Below are 14,182 nucleotides of genomic sequence, written 5' to 3'. Positions count from 1 at the left end.
GTTTCGCGTGGACACACGCGCACGCCGGTTGTGAAGGTCGAAGACCCGAGGCATTAAAATTATACTCGCAGTATTATGTGTACATAGGTATGCTCAAGTACCCCCCTGCCCCTCTTTTTCCCTCGTGCACGTGCAGTCGTAAAAATATAAAATACGAGCCGCGCGCGCTGACCGTGCAACCTTTACGGTGTAATTGTACACGCGCACCGTCACGAACACACATAATTGAGCATTAAAATTACAAATAGCGAATAAAAAAAAAAAAAAAAAAAAAAAATTCGATTCGAAGAAGGTGAAATTAATTGATCATGATGTAATGAGAGGGGAATGAAACAGCAGTGGATTTGCGTGGAGAATGACAGTATGTTGTATTTGTGCCTCGTCTTCTCGCCGGCCGGCGGCAAAAACCGTGGGTGAACGAGTCCATCCGAATGAGTCATTCGCGCATGTCTTACTCAATACTCAAAATAAATACGTGAACCATGCATGCGTATATTTTTATTTCGCTGAAACAATTTTGGTGACAAAAAAAATGTATAGAAACATACGTTTGATTGGTAAGGTATACGTGACGTCATTGACGGTAGGTTGACAAGTTGCATTTCCTATTCTACTCTCGAGACGTGTATTATAATACGTGATGGGTACGTGTGCACGTGTGTAGAGAGAGAGAAAGAGAAAGCTCACGCGACGACGACACAATAAATATATAGGCGGTGGCTCGGGCGTTTTCCTAATGTAGGTGTACAGTGTTTTCTTATTATATCCACCTTCGTCATCGTTAGATTACGCGGTGCATGCCGACACACATTATATATACGTATCATATGTTCGCGCTCTGCAGTTGCCCATCTCGCTGGTGTTATCTCTTGTTTGTACGCGCGATCACGATGATAATTACAATGTTGATGAAAGAGATTCACGTGTGACCATCAGTGAGATGTTGAATGGACGATAAAACATAAACTGTATTATGTAAGTATCAAACATTTACAGCCACGAGAATTTATCAATCGTTAGCAGATTGTTTCTTGATGCTTTTTTTTTGGATAAAAACTACTTGAAAAGAGCAAAGTAACGAAATAGAATCAAAGCCGATTAAAGTTATCGCGGGTTTAATAAAAAAAAGTTGTTTTGTCGAAGCAAAACTGTGGAAAGATAACGCGATACTTGTATTAATGGACACTAGTAGACATTAAGATAAAAACTAGATTAAAATAATTAACTCGTCTAGAAATTTAGGTTTTCTTTTTGCTTTGACTGGAATCGATTATTCGATAAAATGTACAATACGAGTGATGTTGTGTTTTCAAAACTGAGACAAATAGTTTTCTTGCCATTCCATCGACTAACAGCACGAAAGTTTTGGGAAATGCAGATTTACGTATACGAGGAACAGAGAATACCAGAGATGTAGGGCTACAACTTGCTTCAATGGGAGACATAATTTCCGATCGAGATTACAATTTATTGGCTCGGCGATATGATACTTAACAGGATGCGATGAGCAAAGATGCAATTAATTAAATTTGTTTATTTATGATAAATAAGTTGTTTAGTTCAAGCCAACTTGTTTTATTAGCGAAAATATTGTTTTCTGAATAGTGCGATACAATTATCATTGTGGTGAGTACAAAATTTATTGAAATTCTGAAAACAAACGACTATTATGGAATATTTTTGTTAAATTTATTTTTAAATTTTGATAAACGAAAATGTTTAAAAATGTTACTCTAAATTTTGTGTAGGCAAGCAGAAACATTTTTTTGAGTTTTTTGTGTGTACTTAAATCGTTCAAAATCAACATCTGTTTCAAAGCCGTACACTTTTGCGATTTTGCGTCGCATTTGCCAAAATTAAAAATTATTTACATTTTATTTTTATTTAAAAATTAATCGTTGATATTTTTATACTCGTGCTGTACTATTAAAGAAAAATAAAAATTTGAGGCACAAGGCCAGGATTTTTTTTCCATGATAACGTAAGTTAGTCAAAACAGAATACGAGAACAACATAATATGAACATGGTTGTTTTTCGAGAACTAGAAAATATTTTTTTAAGTCTCCCATCAACTAAGAAGCATCGAAAAGAGATGGACCGCAGAAAAATAAATCAGCGGGGGTACACAAATTTCGTACATCATAAAAAGAAGGTCAACAAAAAAATATCCGCTTAGCACACTGAATGAGTCAGAAGTATAAAAAACGCCAGAAAGATAAAAAAAAAAAAAAAAAAAAAAAAACGAGCAGATATTTTCATCACCGGTACGTGCATTGTATTATTGTGATCCGCGTGTTCTTTTATACAATACATGTATACTCGTTTTCCGCGATTATTTGCCGATTATTATTTAACGCCGTGCAATACACATCGTAGACATCATGTGTACACCATTCGAGACTTGTGCCACACACACATACGTGACAAAAAAAATTTACATCTATTTTTTTTTCCTCTCCTACACATTTCAAACGACAATTTGTCCTCGTCCTCAGCCGCTTTTATGGATGTATCACGCGTTGATTGTTGTATCAACGCAATACCGAAGTACACGCGGGACGCAACCTTCCTCCTGTACTTTTTTTTAACATCAGCCAAAGCTGTAGATAGAAGATACGGCGGGTTATTTTTATTGCGTCCAGTAAAGGAATTATTTTTTGCACGAGAAATTTAATTGGACGTGCAAATAAGTTAATCGTCATCTTCTTTCCTCGTCGTCGTTAAAAGTAAGGGTTGCTTTTTAATTTATCGCTCTCTGAAATTTTGCGTTTGAATTAAATGTCATTATTCAAGAGCCTCTACTTGAAAAAAGTAAAAATTCAACTCGCATGACCAAATTGTTATTTTTTACTCAATCATACGAAGAATAGATAACTCAGCCAAACGTAAAGATGACGGTAAAATAAATTGGAAAAAAAAATTTAAAAAAATAATCGAAAAACCTACTTCACGATTGATTCCTAAACTCCGATTTTTTGCAAAGTGCAAAAAGCTCCGCACAATTAACCGAGCACTGGACGAGCTCTAGCTGTTTTTAGCCCCGACCAGGTACACATACACGTGTATTGTATATATTATATTCCGGATTTTCGCGCACACCCGCGCACATCGAGTAATTAGATGAGCTTAATTCAAAGCAGTTGAAGGTAAATCAAATGAGAAATTTCTCCGGGACTGACGTGACACAAATTTTCACCGAGCTTTTCTGACCTCGTTTCTTTCTCCTTTAAACTCAAATTTACATAACATATTGTGTACACTGTACAAACGGGAATCCTGAAAATGTGCGAGAGAGTAAGTCGTTGACATTTCTGGCCCTTCATGCACACACGAGAAATATACTGCCACTGTTTTCCAAACGAGCATTAATCGTGTCACATTCATTACTTCAGCGTCAAGTGCTCGGTGCTCGTGAATTTAACGCTCTTTTAATGAGCATGTTCCCACACAGCTGAAACACGCGTCCTTTCAACAAGTAAAAAAAACCCTCGGAAGCCGAAAGAAAATCAGAGAGGTATCTACAAAAAATTCAAACCACGAGGACACGCGCGCGAGCAACGTCTATATATAATCAACTCGACGAATGAGTAATCGCAACAGCTGACCTAGACGCACCACTCATGTGTATATATATATAGACAGAACGTACACTCGTGATGATGACAGCACCGATGATAACATACAAGCTAAGCTCGAGGTAAAACTAAACGAAGAAACCCACTGCTGTATACTTCATACGGTGCGAAGAAAAATTAAACTGCAATAGTATAAAATTCATACAGAGCGAAACAGCTGACGAGGATCGAGGTGTCATGGATGAGTATACGTTTTATGCCAGAAAGGGTACAAAGATATAATATTATATTATATTATAGCGTCGACGTCGGCGAACATCACCTGCTCTGCATATTTATAATGTACCTACAACGGCTTTGCAAGTGAGACCGGACCATTTTTTTTTTTTTTTTTTTTCACTACCCTCTAGTTGAACTTTGGATTAACTAACGTAATGCTTTATTTATATGGCGGTAGGGTATATCTTAATTCGACACGATGATGATACATGATCCATACGATGTAATTACGATGATTTAATCCAACGATATTCAATCACCAGCTGTTTAAGAATGAGTTTGTCTATTAACGAGTAATCGTTGATGAGTGAGTATACAATGATAATAGAAATTTATTTGAAGAGGTGTTCAACGAGGATTTTACACTGAATGTTTATTGTAGCTCGAAGTCTTCGTGTATTATAATTTGGTGTATTAATCTTTATAATTTTCCTCTGTATTTTTTTCTTTTTTTAATTTTATTATTTGTTTGATTATAACACTCGAATTAATGTAAATGAATCCTCTTTGTATAAAACTCTCCTGCGAGTAACAAGTTACTTATATTTGTTTCAACATATTGTGCTTAATTAATGAGAATATTTCAAATATAATCACAGATAACACTTTAGATTTTTTTTTCAGTTTGGCACATGGAAAAAAAAAAAATTATCTATCCAATAATTAATTAGCATCTAATGACACAAAAACACTGCTCGTTAGTGAATACCTTCCAAACAAAAATTTTTTTCTTTCGCCTTTGCAGAATTTGTGAAAAACACAGAGTTATTTACATACTTTACGAAGTGTTACTGGATTTGAAAAAAAAAAAAAAAAAAAAAAAAAAACACACACACTGCTTTCATATTTAATCATTAACGTTCAAAAACAGTAACGGCAACGAAGCTTTCACACGAAAAAAATTGATAAAAAGGCGTAGGCCCAAGAGGTCAAATCGGAGTTTGATATTTGCATCATCCAGCATCATATAAAAGGGGAGATAGTGCCAATGGCAGCAGCAATCGGTTGATAAAACACGAGTTACATGGGGTCGTACTCACGGGATAAAAATTATTGCTTTGCTCAGTTCGATTATTCATCCTTTTTTTATAGAAAAAAAAAAAAATAGAAAAAAAAGAGCGAGGATTCTATGACGCATTCACTCACGCTTGAAAACCCCGTGCATCAAACAGTTTTAACTGAAAATCCGGTTCTAAGAGAACTTTCAATTAAATCTAATTTTTTAATTGGAAGCGACCTGCAGCGAATGAAAGAAAAAAAATTTTTCCTTTTTTTCTCCCCAAAACATCGAGTGCAGCACTCTCCATTATTTGACCGCCAAAACGCGAGAGAGAAAATTAACGAGTAGCGCACCACCGTATACGTGTATATATATATACACACACACGTTATACGCAAACACTCGAGCTTGTGTCCCAATTTTTTTGGAAAACAGCGCAGAACTGGAGCTCGACCCGTTGCACATTTCCTCCGTCCTTCAACTCCGCGGACAAGTCTACCCCGGCACGAGACAAGAGGTGGATGGAAACAAAAAATGGGAGAACGAAAAAAGAAACGTCAAAGGGAGGTAAAAGGACCCGCGGCGTTATAGCCCCCGGGAAAGGGTGCGAGTGTACCCGAGAACGAAAGAAAGAGACGGAGAGAAGAGCCAAGGGCGGTTACCCGCAGCAGACGACGAGGGAGGGAAAGAGAGAGAGAGAGCTGCGCGAGTGAGTGCCGCGAGCGAGAAAGGAAAGGAAAAACACACATCAGAATGGAACGATCGTGTGTGCATAGTGGAGGGTGGAGGGTAAGTAAGAGCACCAGCAGCAGCATTGCACGATCGGCTTTCAAAACAACGTGACTTGGTGATGCTGTGAAACCAAGTGCACTCACTATGGGATAAAGACAAATGCGAAAAGAGTGCAGGTTCGTGCAGTTGCTCAGCAGCCATACCGAATGGCCTCGGTTTCTCGGTTATGTAACGTGGGGGGGCATCTGGAGGATAATATATAAGCTTGTACAGAAAATCCCGAGGCTCGAAGGGAGCTGCCGTCATGCCCCACTGCCGGCCGACATCACGAGATTTATCCTGCACGCACTCACCATACTCTTCTATAATAATATACTCACACACAATACATATGTTTATACATATATACTTCCTCCCCCTCGCATGGTGCTCCGAAAACTTATTACATGCAACGCATATATTTCGCCCGCACATTTTGGAGCAATCGTGAATTTCATTGCGACAGGACTGAATTCTTTGGCCCGTGCTACTTGTATTATTCGTTTGTCCGATGCTCTCTGTAATGTTATGGCCCGTGACAATTTTGACAGTCGATACTCTGCTGCATCTACTGCCATCTCACCCTCCTTGTGGAATACATTCGATAGGTGTACACAATCCACCTGCCGTAAGTTGGTCAGTGGGGGAGAAACGTGCGCCAGAAAATGCTCAGCTTGCCACCACGGGCTGACACATTTTCCGATGTAGATTACGTTTCGGAAAACAGGAAAACGTGAGTATATAAGTATATATACGAGCATCGGGAATGAAAAGGGAGGTGATGCGCTGACGGGAGCAGACGATATTTTGAGGCCAAGCTCGATTGGTTTCCGCGTCTGCATGTATACAAGGAGGCAAACCAAACAAATAAGAAAAGGAGTCCAGGACTTACCGCGACGAGGGCCGCCAATCTGTCCTTCGTCATTGTGAGTCTTGGAGCGAGGGCGGCGCGAGGGTGACGAAGCTCTTACTGACTCTGCTGCTGGTGCTCCCCTGCCTGGGCGAAGAGGAGGTCAGCGCTGCTGCTGCCGCCGCTGAGGGCCAGTCCCATTCACCGTCCGTCGGCAGCTGCGGGGCCCTCCATGCAGAAACAACGACGGCTCTATGTGGGCGCACCGCTGCACTTTCCTCACCCTTTCTTTCTTTTTTTCTTTTTTTTTTTTTTTTTTTTTTTTCAGCACAGGCCGACGGCGACGACGGCGATGAGGAAGAGCAGCGCTATATCAGCCAGCAGCGGAGCAAAGAACAGAGACACACTACCAATACTTGTCACACACAAACAGCACGTATATTGCACAGAGAGGTATACACTGACACACTTGTGAGTTGCGCGCGCGCGAGGAAACACCAGTCGACTGTCGTTCGTGTGTAATATGCACCAACTAAATAACAAAACGTCCGTGTCCTCTGGTTTTATATCTCCCGGAGATAACGAGGAGGCCGGACAACGTAAACGACGGCGACGACGACGCGCACACAGCACGCACTCTCACACCCAGTGTGACACACACGATCGTAAAAATCGATACGCGGCTCTCTCCGCTTTAAAGATGTATGTATATATATACAGGTATGTATGTATATATATATATATATGTATATGTACGGTACGAGTTACAGACGATAGAGACCTATCCTTTGCCAGAGACCTACTCCCATCGTCTGCTTATACACGGTTCACCGTCTCTCTTGGACCTCGCGCCCGGGCTTGCTGCCGTCCTCTATATATCTAGTTCGCTCTCTCCGCTGCATGTACTACCAGCAGCCGGCCCACGCATGCGCTGCTCACCAGCTGGGGATATTGGGATGACGTCAACCCCCACAACCTCGACATCATCGTCGTAGCCCTGGCGCCCAAGGAGTTTAAGGACCCCTAGTGGCTTGAGTCCTTTCTTACTCTCGGGGGTCTTTTTTTTTCCCCTACTTTTCGTTGTGTTTACGTCAATCTCGTTTTTGTTAATAAGTATTTTTGATGAAAAGCTTATTTTTTTTCGTTTAAATTTTACATTGTGTAAAAAGTACCGGCAAGTACTCAATGATGATGTTTTTGCAACATTAAACATTTTGATTTTTCCCACAAAACAAATTTCCCGCCAAACTGAGGCACACAAATTAAGGTGGATCTTCAATCCTTCGTTTTTGCGTATGCGGCTTAATTGTTCTGCCAAGCGTCGGTCGTGCAGATTTTCATCCTGACCGACAGTACCTCCGTCGGCATAAAAATGCCCTCAACTGTTTATCCAGTCTGCGCTAGATGTCGCTGGTGAGTTTCTTCTCTCGATTACTCGATTAGTTCAATTGTAATTGTAGTTGATCCGACCATTCGAAAATTCCTTAATTTACTCGACAGTCGCGAAATTCAGGTAAAATATAATAGTTTGCCGAAAAAATACATAAGTACACTTTATCGCATACGCAAAAAACATCCGCAAAGGAGTCTTGTCCAACGCGAGGGTAAAACCGTAAAAAGGGTAAAATTCAATTTCAAAGGTAGAGGCAAAATAGGCCGCGCCGCGCCGCCAGTATCGCAGCAGCAGGGCCACAGAGATTCGCCATTGTGAGCCTAAAAGACTGTGCCGGGCTGTGTCTCGCTACGTCCATTTTCACGTGCGCCACGCCGCTTCCCGCGAAATTTCTCTCTCACCAGCCCTAACCGGCCAAGTAAGTTGAGCGACAGACCCTTCATTAGGCCCTTTTTCACCGCGTAAATAACAACCTTCGCACCTTGAAATAGGTCTGCTTCGCAGTTATTCTTGCAGAGTCATCCTTAACCATCAACCGCGCCTTTCGGTTGTACGTACCGCGCGCAGTTTTCTAGTGCTACTACTCCTTGTCACACCTCCTCATCGTATACCGTCGACGTCGTCTCCGCAATACCAACAGTTTCCTGTGTTTATCATCCCTTGCCAAACTCCAACGTATCCTAGCCTCGTACATCCAGGGAGTTCTTTTCCAGCGCCGAGGACGGAGGTTAGCTTTCCTTAGAAGTTGTAATCATGCCGGTGGTTCGTGATCTCAAGGTGCCCGCGGGAGAAAATACTCGTGTTGTGCCTCAGGCTTCGGGTTTAGTCAGCCCCGCCGTTATACATATCTCTTCTGAGCAATTGCATACATAGATATACACTCTCTGGTAAGGCGGACTTGACCCGAGGCCTGTCTCGTGGCAAGGATGTGCATCTTCGTTATTTCCGTAGCTTGTTCTACTCCCTCAGGCGCATTTGCGGAGCTCGTGCGTGGCTTCCTTCGACCGGTCGATCCGCGAGCTTCCATGGCGCTCTATTATATACCTAGTTAAATACTTACACCAGCAGTAGCTTGTACGCTAACCTCCAAGATGCAAGGGAATAGAAAACTGCATTAACGCTCCTTCGTTTTAACTTGCAGATTTTTCGTTACCAAAGGCTCATAGTTCGAAGCAAAAGCGACAGACAGTATGGATGACAAACAAGTGCCAACCTTCAAGTGCGTGCTCGTCGGCGACGGAGGTACTGGTAAGACAACCTTCGTCAAGCGCCATTTGACCGGCGAGTTTGAGAAGAAATACGTCGCCACCCTCGGTGTCGAGGTGCACCCTCTGGTTTTCCACACGAATCGTGGCCCAATTAGGTTTAATGTATGGGACACCGCCGGCCAGGAGAAGTTTGGCGGGCTCCGTGACGGTTACTACATCCAGGGCCAGTGTGCCATCATCATGTTCGACGTCACGTCCAGGGTTACCTACAAAAATGTACCCAACTGGCACAGAGATTTGGTTAGAGTCTGCGAGAACATTCCCATCGTACTTTGTGGCAACAAGGTTGATATCAAAGATAGAAAAGTCAAGGCCAAGAGCATTGTGTTTCATCGGAAGAAAAATCTCCAGGTTGGTTACTATCTTGCCCGTTACTGGTGATACTTCACAATATTGCGTAATTACGTTTTTCCTTATTCTAATGATGTTGCAATAAAAAATCTTAATTCTTTGATGACGTTATCTGCCCCTCTAATCTGATGGACATAATGTCCAACAAAGCTTTTTTATTTGTGTACATTATTTGTTCTAATCATGCACGTTTTTTGAATTTTCATAGTATTACGACATCAGTGCCAAAAGTAACTACAACTTTGAAAAGCCATTCCTTTGGCTTGCACGTAAGCTGATCGGAGACGCCAATCTCGAATTCGTTGCCATGCCAGCTCTTCTACCACCAGAAGTTACGATGGACCCACAATGGCAGCAACAGATCGAAAAAGATCTCAAAGAAGCCCAGGAAACGGCACTTCCCGAGGACGATGATGATCTTTAGTTATTTTCAATGCATAGCCACTGGAGGAAAAGGCGAAGCAATACGCCATTTTTTTCTCAAAAATTACTAAAAGCTGTTCTAAGATTAAAAGTGTGCATGTGAGTATTTGAATTTCTTTACAAGGTGCGAAATAAAATTGATTTCAATGAGTGTTAGAATTAAATGATTGATGTAAAATAATGAAATAGTTTGTTTTTTAAGTGGATGAGTCTGAAAAATTCTTTTAACAGGTTGTAATGTTGTCTGAATCCAATAAATAAGAAATAAAAATATTTTCTGTTTCTCGTTTTATTACATTTAAGTATAATTTTTCATTTATTTTAACTTTCTTGAATTTCATACTGTTTTGATTACAAAATAATTGCCACAAAGCAATATTAGTTTAAATTTATGCAATCAGTTAGTAGTAAAAATTGAAACAATTTTTTGAATCCATCTGAAATCAGTACAGTTTGCTACATCCATGAGCAAAGAAACGGTACTATACTCACTTGCTAAATATTAAAAGAATAAAAATTGTCAAATAGTTCAAAAATTGTAATATAATAATATTTAATAAAGGAGTTTGATGTATAACAGTTAATTGTTGTTCTTACAAAAAAATCATAAATTATTCTTTAAATAGTCACTCAATCAGGGTACAGAAAAACTTTCTTACAAATGATTAAAGTTAATTTGTATCTTTAATAAGCAGCAAAAATTTTTTCCTGAAAGCCATTTATGCTTTACAGTGCCATTTTCCTAGTTTCATTAAACTATTTGCTTCGTTTAGTTGTCCTACATGTCTATTACATTTCGGCAATAGAAAATACTTTTTTAACTTGTAATAACAATAGCTTATACAGATCTTTAACTGGCACTGGCACAATCGCATCTATAGCAGTTAATAAACTCCATTACCGTATTTCAGAATTTTTTATTTTTAAAAGGGAATTTTTTTGTTAATGTTAAACTTTATCTCTGGTAAATGACATCTCAGACACGTCATTTCTTCATTCCTATATGTTCAATTAAGTCAATATTCGTCCTTCAGCCACCTTAGAATATTAAATTATAATACAAATAAAATTTGAAAAAAAAAATTAAAAAGCCTCTTTTAAGTCTTAATGTCCACTCTGGGAGTTTCAAATGTTCACCACAATGGAAAAGGATAGGAAGATGGAGGGCGCTTTTTGTCGGGGAGCCTACTCTCGCAACTTATAAAATTTTCCACCTCATGCATGATTTAAATTCTTTAATTGTGTCATAAGAATTGAGAACCGTAAGCACACATAATAGGGCGGAAAAAATTTTTTTTATTAGTTTATAACGTGATAATTTTATTATTGTTTTGTTATTATTAGTATTTTATGCTTTACGGTAGTACCCAGTGTTTAATGTACGGAATTATTACAATCATTTAAATATTGCCAATTTGCGAGTTAAAAAGATATTTTGCAGAAATCTTAAAAATTCCAAGATTTGTACAAGACAAGTATCTTATATAATCTTGTATTGGTTGGTACAGTTTCCTTCAAGAATACAGATACGTTAAATCAAATATAGTTGAGCTTTTTTTTTTTTTTTTTTTTTTCATTGAATTTAATTTTTCGACCATCACTATACCACCAATAGCGCTTTTGTCAAAAATCACCGTTCGATATCCAATAACCCTTAGAAAAAGTGTCAAACGTAAATCATTGGAAAAATACTTTTCTCGAGTACTGAAATAAAAAAAAAAAAAATTAAAAAAAATAAAATAAAAAAAAAAAAAAAAGCTTGAAAGAAAAGTCAAGTATCCAGGCTTGTCGATGGTTATCCTTTTGGTACACCATTGCGCGTAAAACACTCACGTCTTTGCCATGTATACCTTATATATACGCAATTGCGGTCTTTTGCCGGGTGTAGAGTATACTTAGACACGCGTACACTATAACACTGCATCCATCGTCCTGTCGTGTGAAGATTTATAACGGTTAGCTGAAACGGCACACGGCATAGAGCATCAAAGTACATTGTGTACATAGTCGCGAAGTGAAGAAAAGCCGCCGTGTAAGTAAAGTACGTACCGTATGCTTATCATACGGGCTCGTGACTTTACAATAATTTCACTGCCTTATGCTCATAATGATTTTTAAAAGATTTCGGCAATTAACATGTACACGATGAGTCGTGCAAATAATGCCAAGTGCATTTGATTTGTAAAATACGTGTGTTATGTGTCACGGACGTGGCTTGGGTGAAGTTAAGGGTGACAGAAGTAAAGATGTATGTGTATCAGTAAATAATCGTTTTATCATTATTATTATTTTTTTTCAATTCTGGAAGCACGGAGAATGACATTATTACCCATAACGCAACAGTAGTAGTCGTGACGCCGCAAAATTTGAAGAGAAACAAAGAAAGCAAACCACGTCATTCAACTTGGACAATTTTTTCCAGCACCAATTTTTTACAGCTACTTACGCGCGCCGTCAAAAGTTGAGTACGAGCGTAAAAACCACGGTACAGGTGCTCCATATTACCTCGTTGCATCCGCATTAAAAACTACCTCTAAGCGTAATTTTCTCTATCTTCTGTCCCAAGTTTCACATCACGAGCAGAGCTTTCCAGTTGTAAACGCGGATCCATGTCGTTGCGATGTGCAAAGCAATCCATGCGATGTAGCAGGTGCAACGTGACGGGGGCATCGTTTTTATTGTCGCGTGTCTGTTGGACAAAGTGGCATGTAATTGGACTCTTGTCGTTAACCGTGTACATGTAGGTACACATATAGTTTTCGTTTTTTACACGGCACATAGGTATAAACAACAATCCGATGAATAAAAAGTTGAAGCGAAACTTTTGCTTCGTGTGCACCTACAGAATAATCATGTCCCGAAAGCATGAAGTGCTCCAGCACTTTGTTTGTTGCAAGTAGCACATTTCGCTCCGATTTCGTGCCGAGTCGCATGCATAGGCATGCAAATATACGTAGGTGTAAGCAAATCGGAAGTTTCCAAAGCAACGCGGTCAGTTGAAATTTAACGATCGGCCGTTCGTAATCGGTATGTAATGAGACTCAAAGAAAACATGATTTTTTTTTCCTTTTTTAGAGCGTCCGTGTAGTACAAGTCAACGAGTATCAAGAATCTCAAAATCACAGGTTTCGCAGTCAGGTGTACACCTATCGTGCATATCATGTACAAGTAAGACCATTATTTTGAGCGAAAACTGTAACGCGCCTCCCCTCGTCCGCTTATATACGAGGTATATAAATATGTGTGGTAGCGACAGTGGTTTTTTCGTGCATGTATAGCTGTATATCGGTGACTACGTACTTACCAGGTACATGTGCAACATCGGAGAGAGTTAAACCGAGATAGAAACGATCAACGGGAGGAGAACGGTATATACCGATCCGAACCGTTAAATCGTTACTCATCGTATACCTCTAACGAAGATGTCGCGTGCAACTGTACACACATACATAGTATACTTATAGTAACGCTGATGCTCGAGTACTCCCCGTCAAGCAAAGTGTTGTATATGTATGTATTATGGGTATTATACGTGCTTCGTGCATTATCGCAAACGTATATACCGCGAGTCTCGTGTGCAGCTCGAGCGAGAAGCGTATGGAAGCCCTTCCGATCAGCGATTCTTATTGCCGAGTTATAAATCACGCCTTGATGGGACAGGTGGTGCAAACATTGCGCCTTTACCTATACACTCCGCCGGTGCAAAAATACGATATACGCGCTAATCTTTTTTTACGCAGCATATCTCGACCTTGTACGCTTTTGATCGTGCGATCGTTTTCCGGAGTCTGTAGCTTTTTTTTCTCCTCTCGTTGGGCGTGAAATTTGATCTCCGAGCTTGGGTTTCGCGTGTGGTCTCCTCCTCGCCATTTCAGGCTTTCGTGATAAATACCCCGTCCACAAAAGTCATTCGTTGCATTTTTTCCTCCAATTTGATATTTTTCTCGGCTTCTATACCGTCCGAACCCTTTTTTCATACGGCTTGAAATTAAATTCCTTTTCCTTAAATCAACTCGGGTCCTTGTGTGCGTTTTTTCGTTCACAAAGCTCAAACAAATTTTTCTAATTTTAAACTTTATGCTATTTAATTTTTACCGTTAAGTATATCGTACGTTTTGATTCGACTTTTTTGTTTTTCAAGATTTTACTATTATGTAATAAGTACTCCTCGTGTAATTTATTTTTACCCTCGAGTTGGAATAAAATGCATTCTCACGTGGGTGAAAAAAAAAAAAAATATTCATGTGTACAGAAAGAGAGAACTTTTTCCT

General features: G+C 39.6%; 2 protein-coding genes across 9 annotated transcripts in view; one reads left to right on the top strand and one right to left on the bottom strand.

The window, feature by feature from the left end:
* The window catches only part of Syx1A (syntaxin 1A), a 61,552-nt gene extending 54,369 nt beyond the window's left edge, over positions 1 to 7,183 (bottom strand). For all 4 annotated transcript variants that reach the window (XR_016293389.1, XM_089597157.1, XM_089597158.1 and 1 more), the window contains exon 1: positions 6,519 to 7,183. Coding sequence is in view for 3 of the 4 variants with exons in the window: in XM_089597157.1 (XP_089453283.1) it covers positions 6,519 to 6,551 (33 nt within the window). In the remaining variant the exon portion in view is untranslated. The remainder of the gene's footprint in view (positions 1 to 6,518) is intronic.
* A 986-nt stretch (positions 7,184 to 8,169) lies between these two features.
* On the top strand, positions 8,170 to 10,490 carry Ran (RAN, member RAS oncogene family). 5 transcript variants are annotated; one of them, XM_014352081.2, is made up of 3 exons: positions 8,170 to 8,287; positions 9,011 to 9,488; positions 9,697 to 10,490. In XM_014352081.2, the coding sequence occupies exons 2-3, from the start codon at positions 9,060 to 9,062 to the stop codon at positions 9,910 to 9,912; spliced, it is 645 nt and encodes a 214-aa protein (XP_014207567.1). In that variant the 5' UTR covers positions 8,170 to 8,287; positions 9,011 to 9,059; the 3' UTR covers positions 9,913 to 10,490. The 5 variants fall into 5 exon arrangements, with proteins under 5 accessions (XP_014207567.1, XP_014207571.1, XP_014207569.1 ...); XM_014352085.2 differs by lacking the exon at positions 8,170 to 8,287 and adding an exon at positions 8,326 to 8,360; XM_014352083.2 differs by lacking the exon at positions 8,170 to 8,287 and adding an exon at positions 8,329 to 8,419.
* The last annotated feature ends 3,692 nt before the right edge of the window (positions 10,491 to 14,182 follow it).

Source organism: Copidosoma floridanum, unplaced genomic scaffold, assembly GCF_036245765.1.
Source record: "Copidosoma floridanum isolate Cflo_tuat_1 unplaced genomic scaffold, Cflo_Japanese_pri ptg000030l, whole genome shotgun sequence".
Classification (NCBI taxonomy): Eukaryota; Metazoa; Arthropoda; class Insecta; order Hymenoptera; family Encyrtidae; genus Copidosoma; species Copidosoma floridanum.
Note: the sequence above shows the minus strand (reverse complement) of the source record. Positions and strands in the feature narration are given on the sequence as shown.

Excerpts from the sequence above, each read along its gene's own strand:
- Ran (XM_014352081.2), top strand. The coding sequence starts at position 9,060 with ATGGATGACAAACAAGTGCCAACCTTCAAGTGCGTGCTCGTCGGCGAC. Across the intron at positions 9,489-9,696 it reads ATCGGAAGAAAAATCTCCAG|TATTACGACATCAGTGCCAA; the intron begins GTTGGTTACTAT and ends GAATTTTCATAG.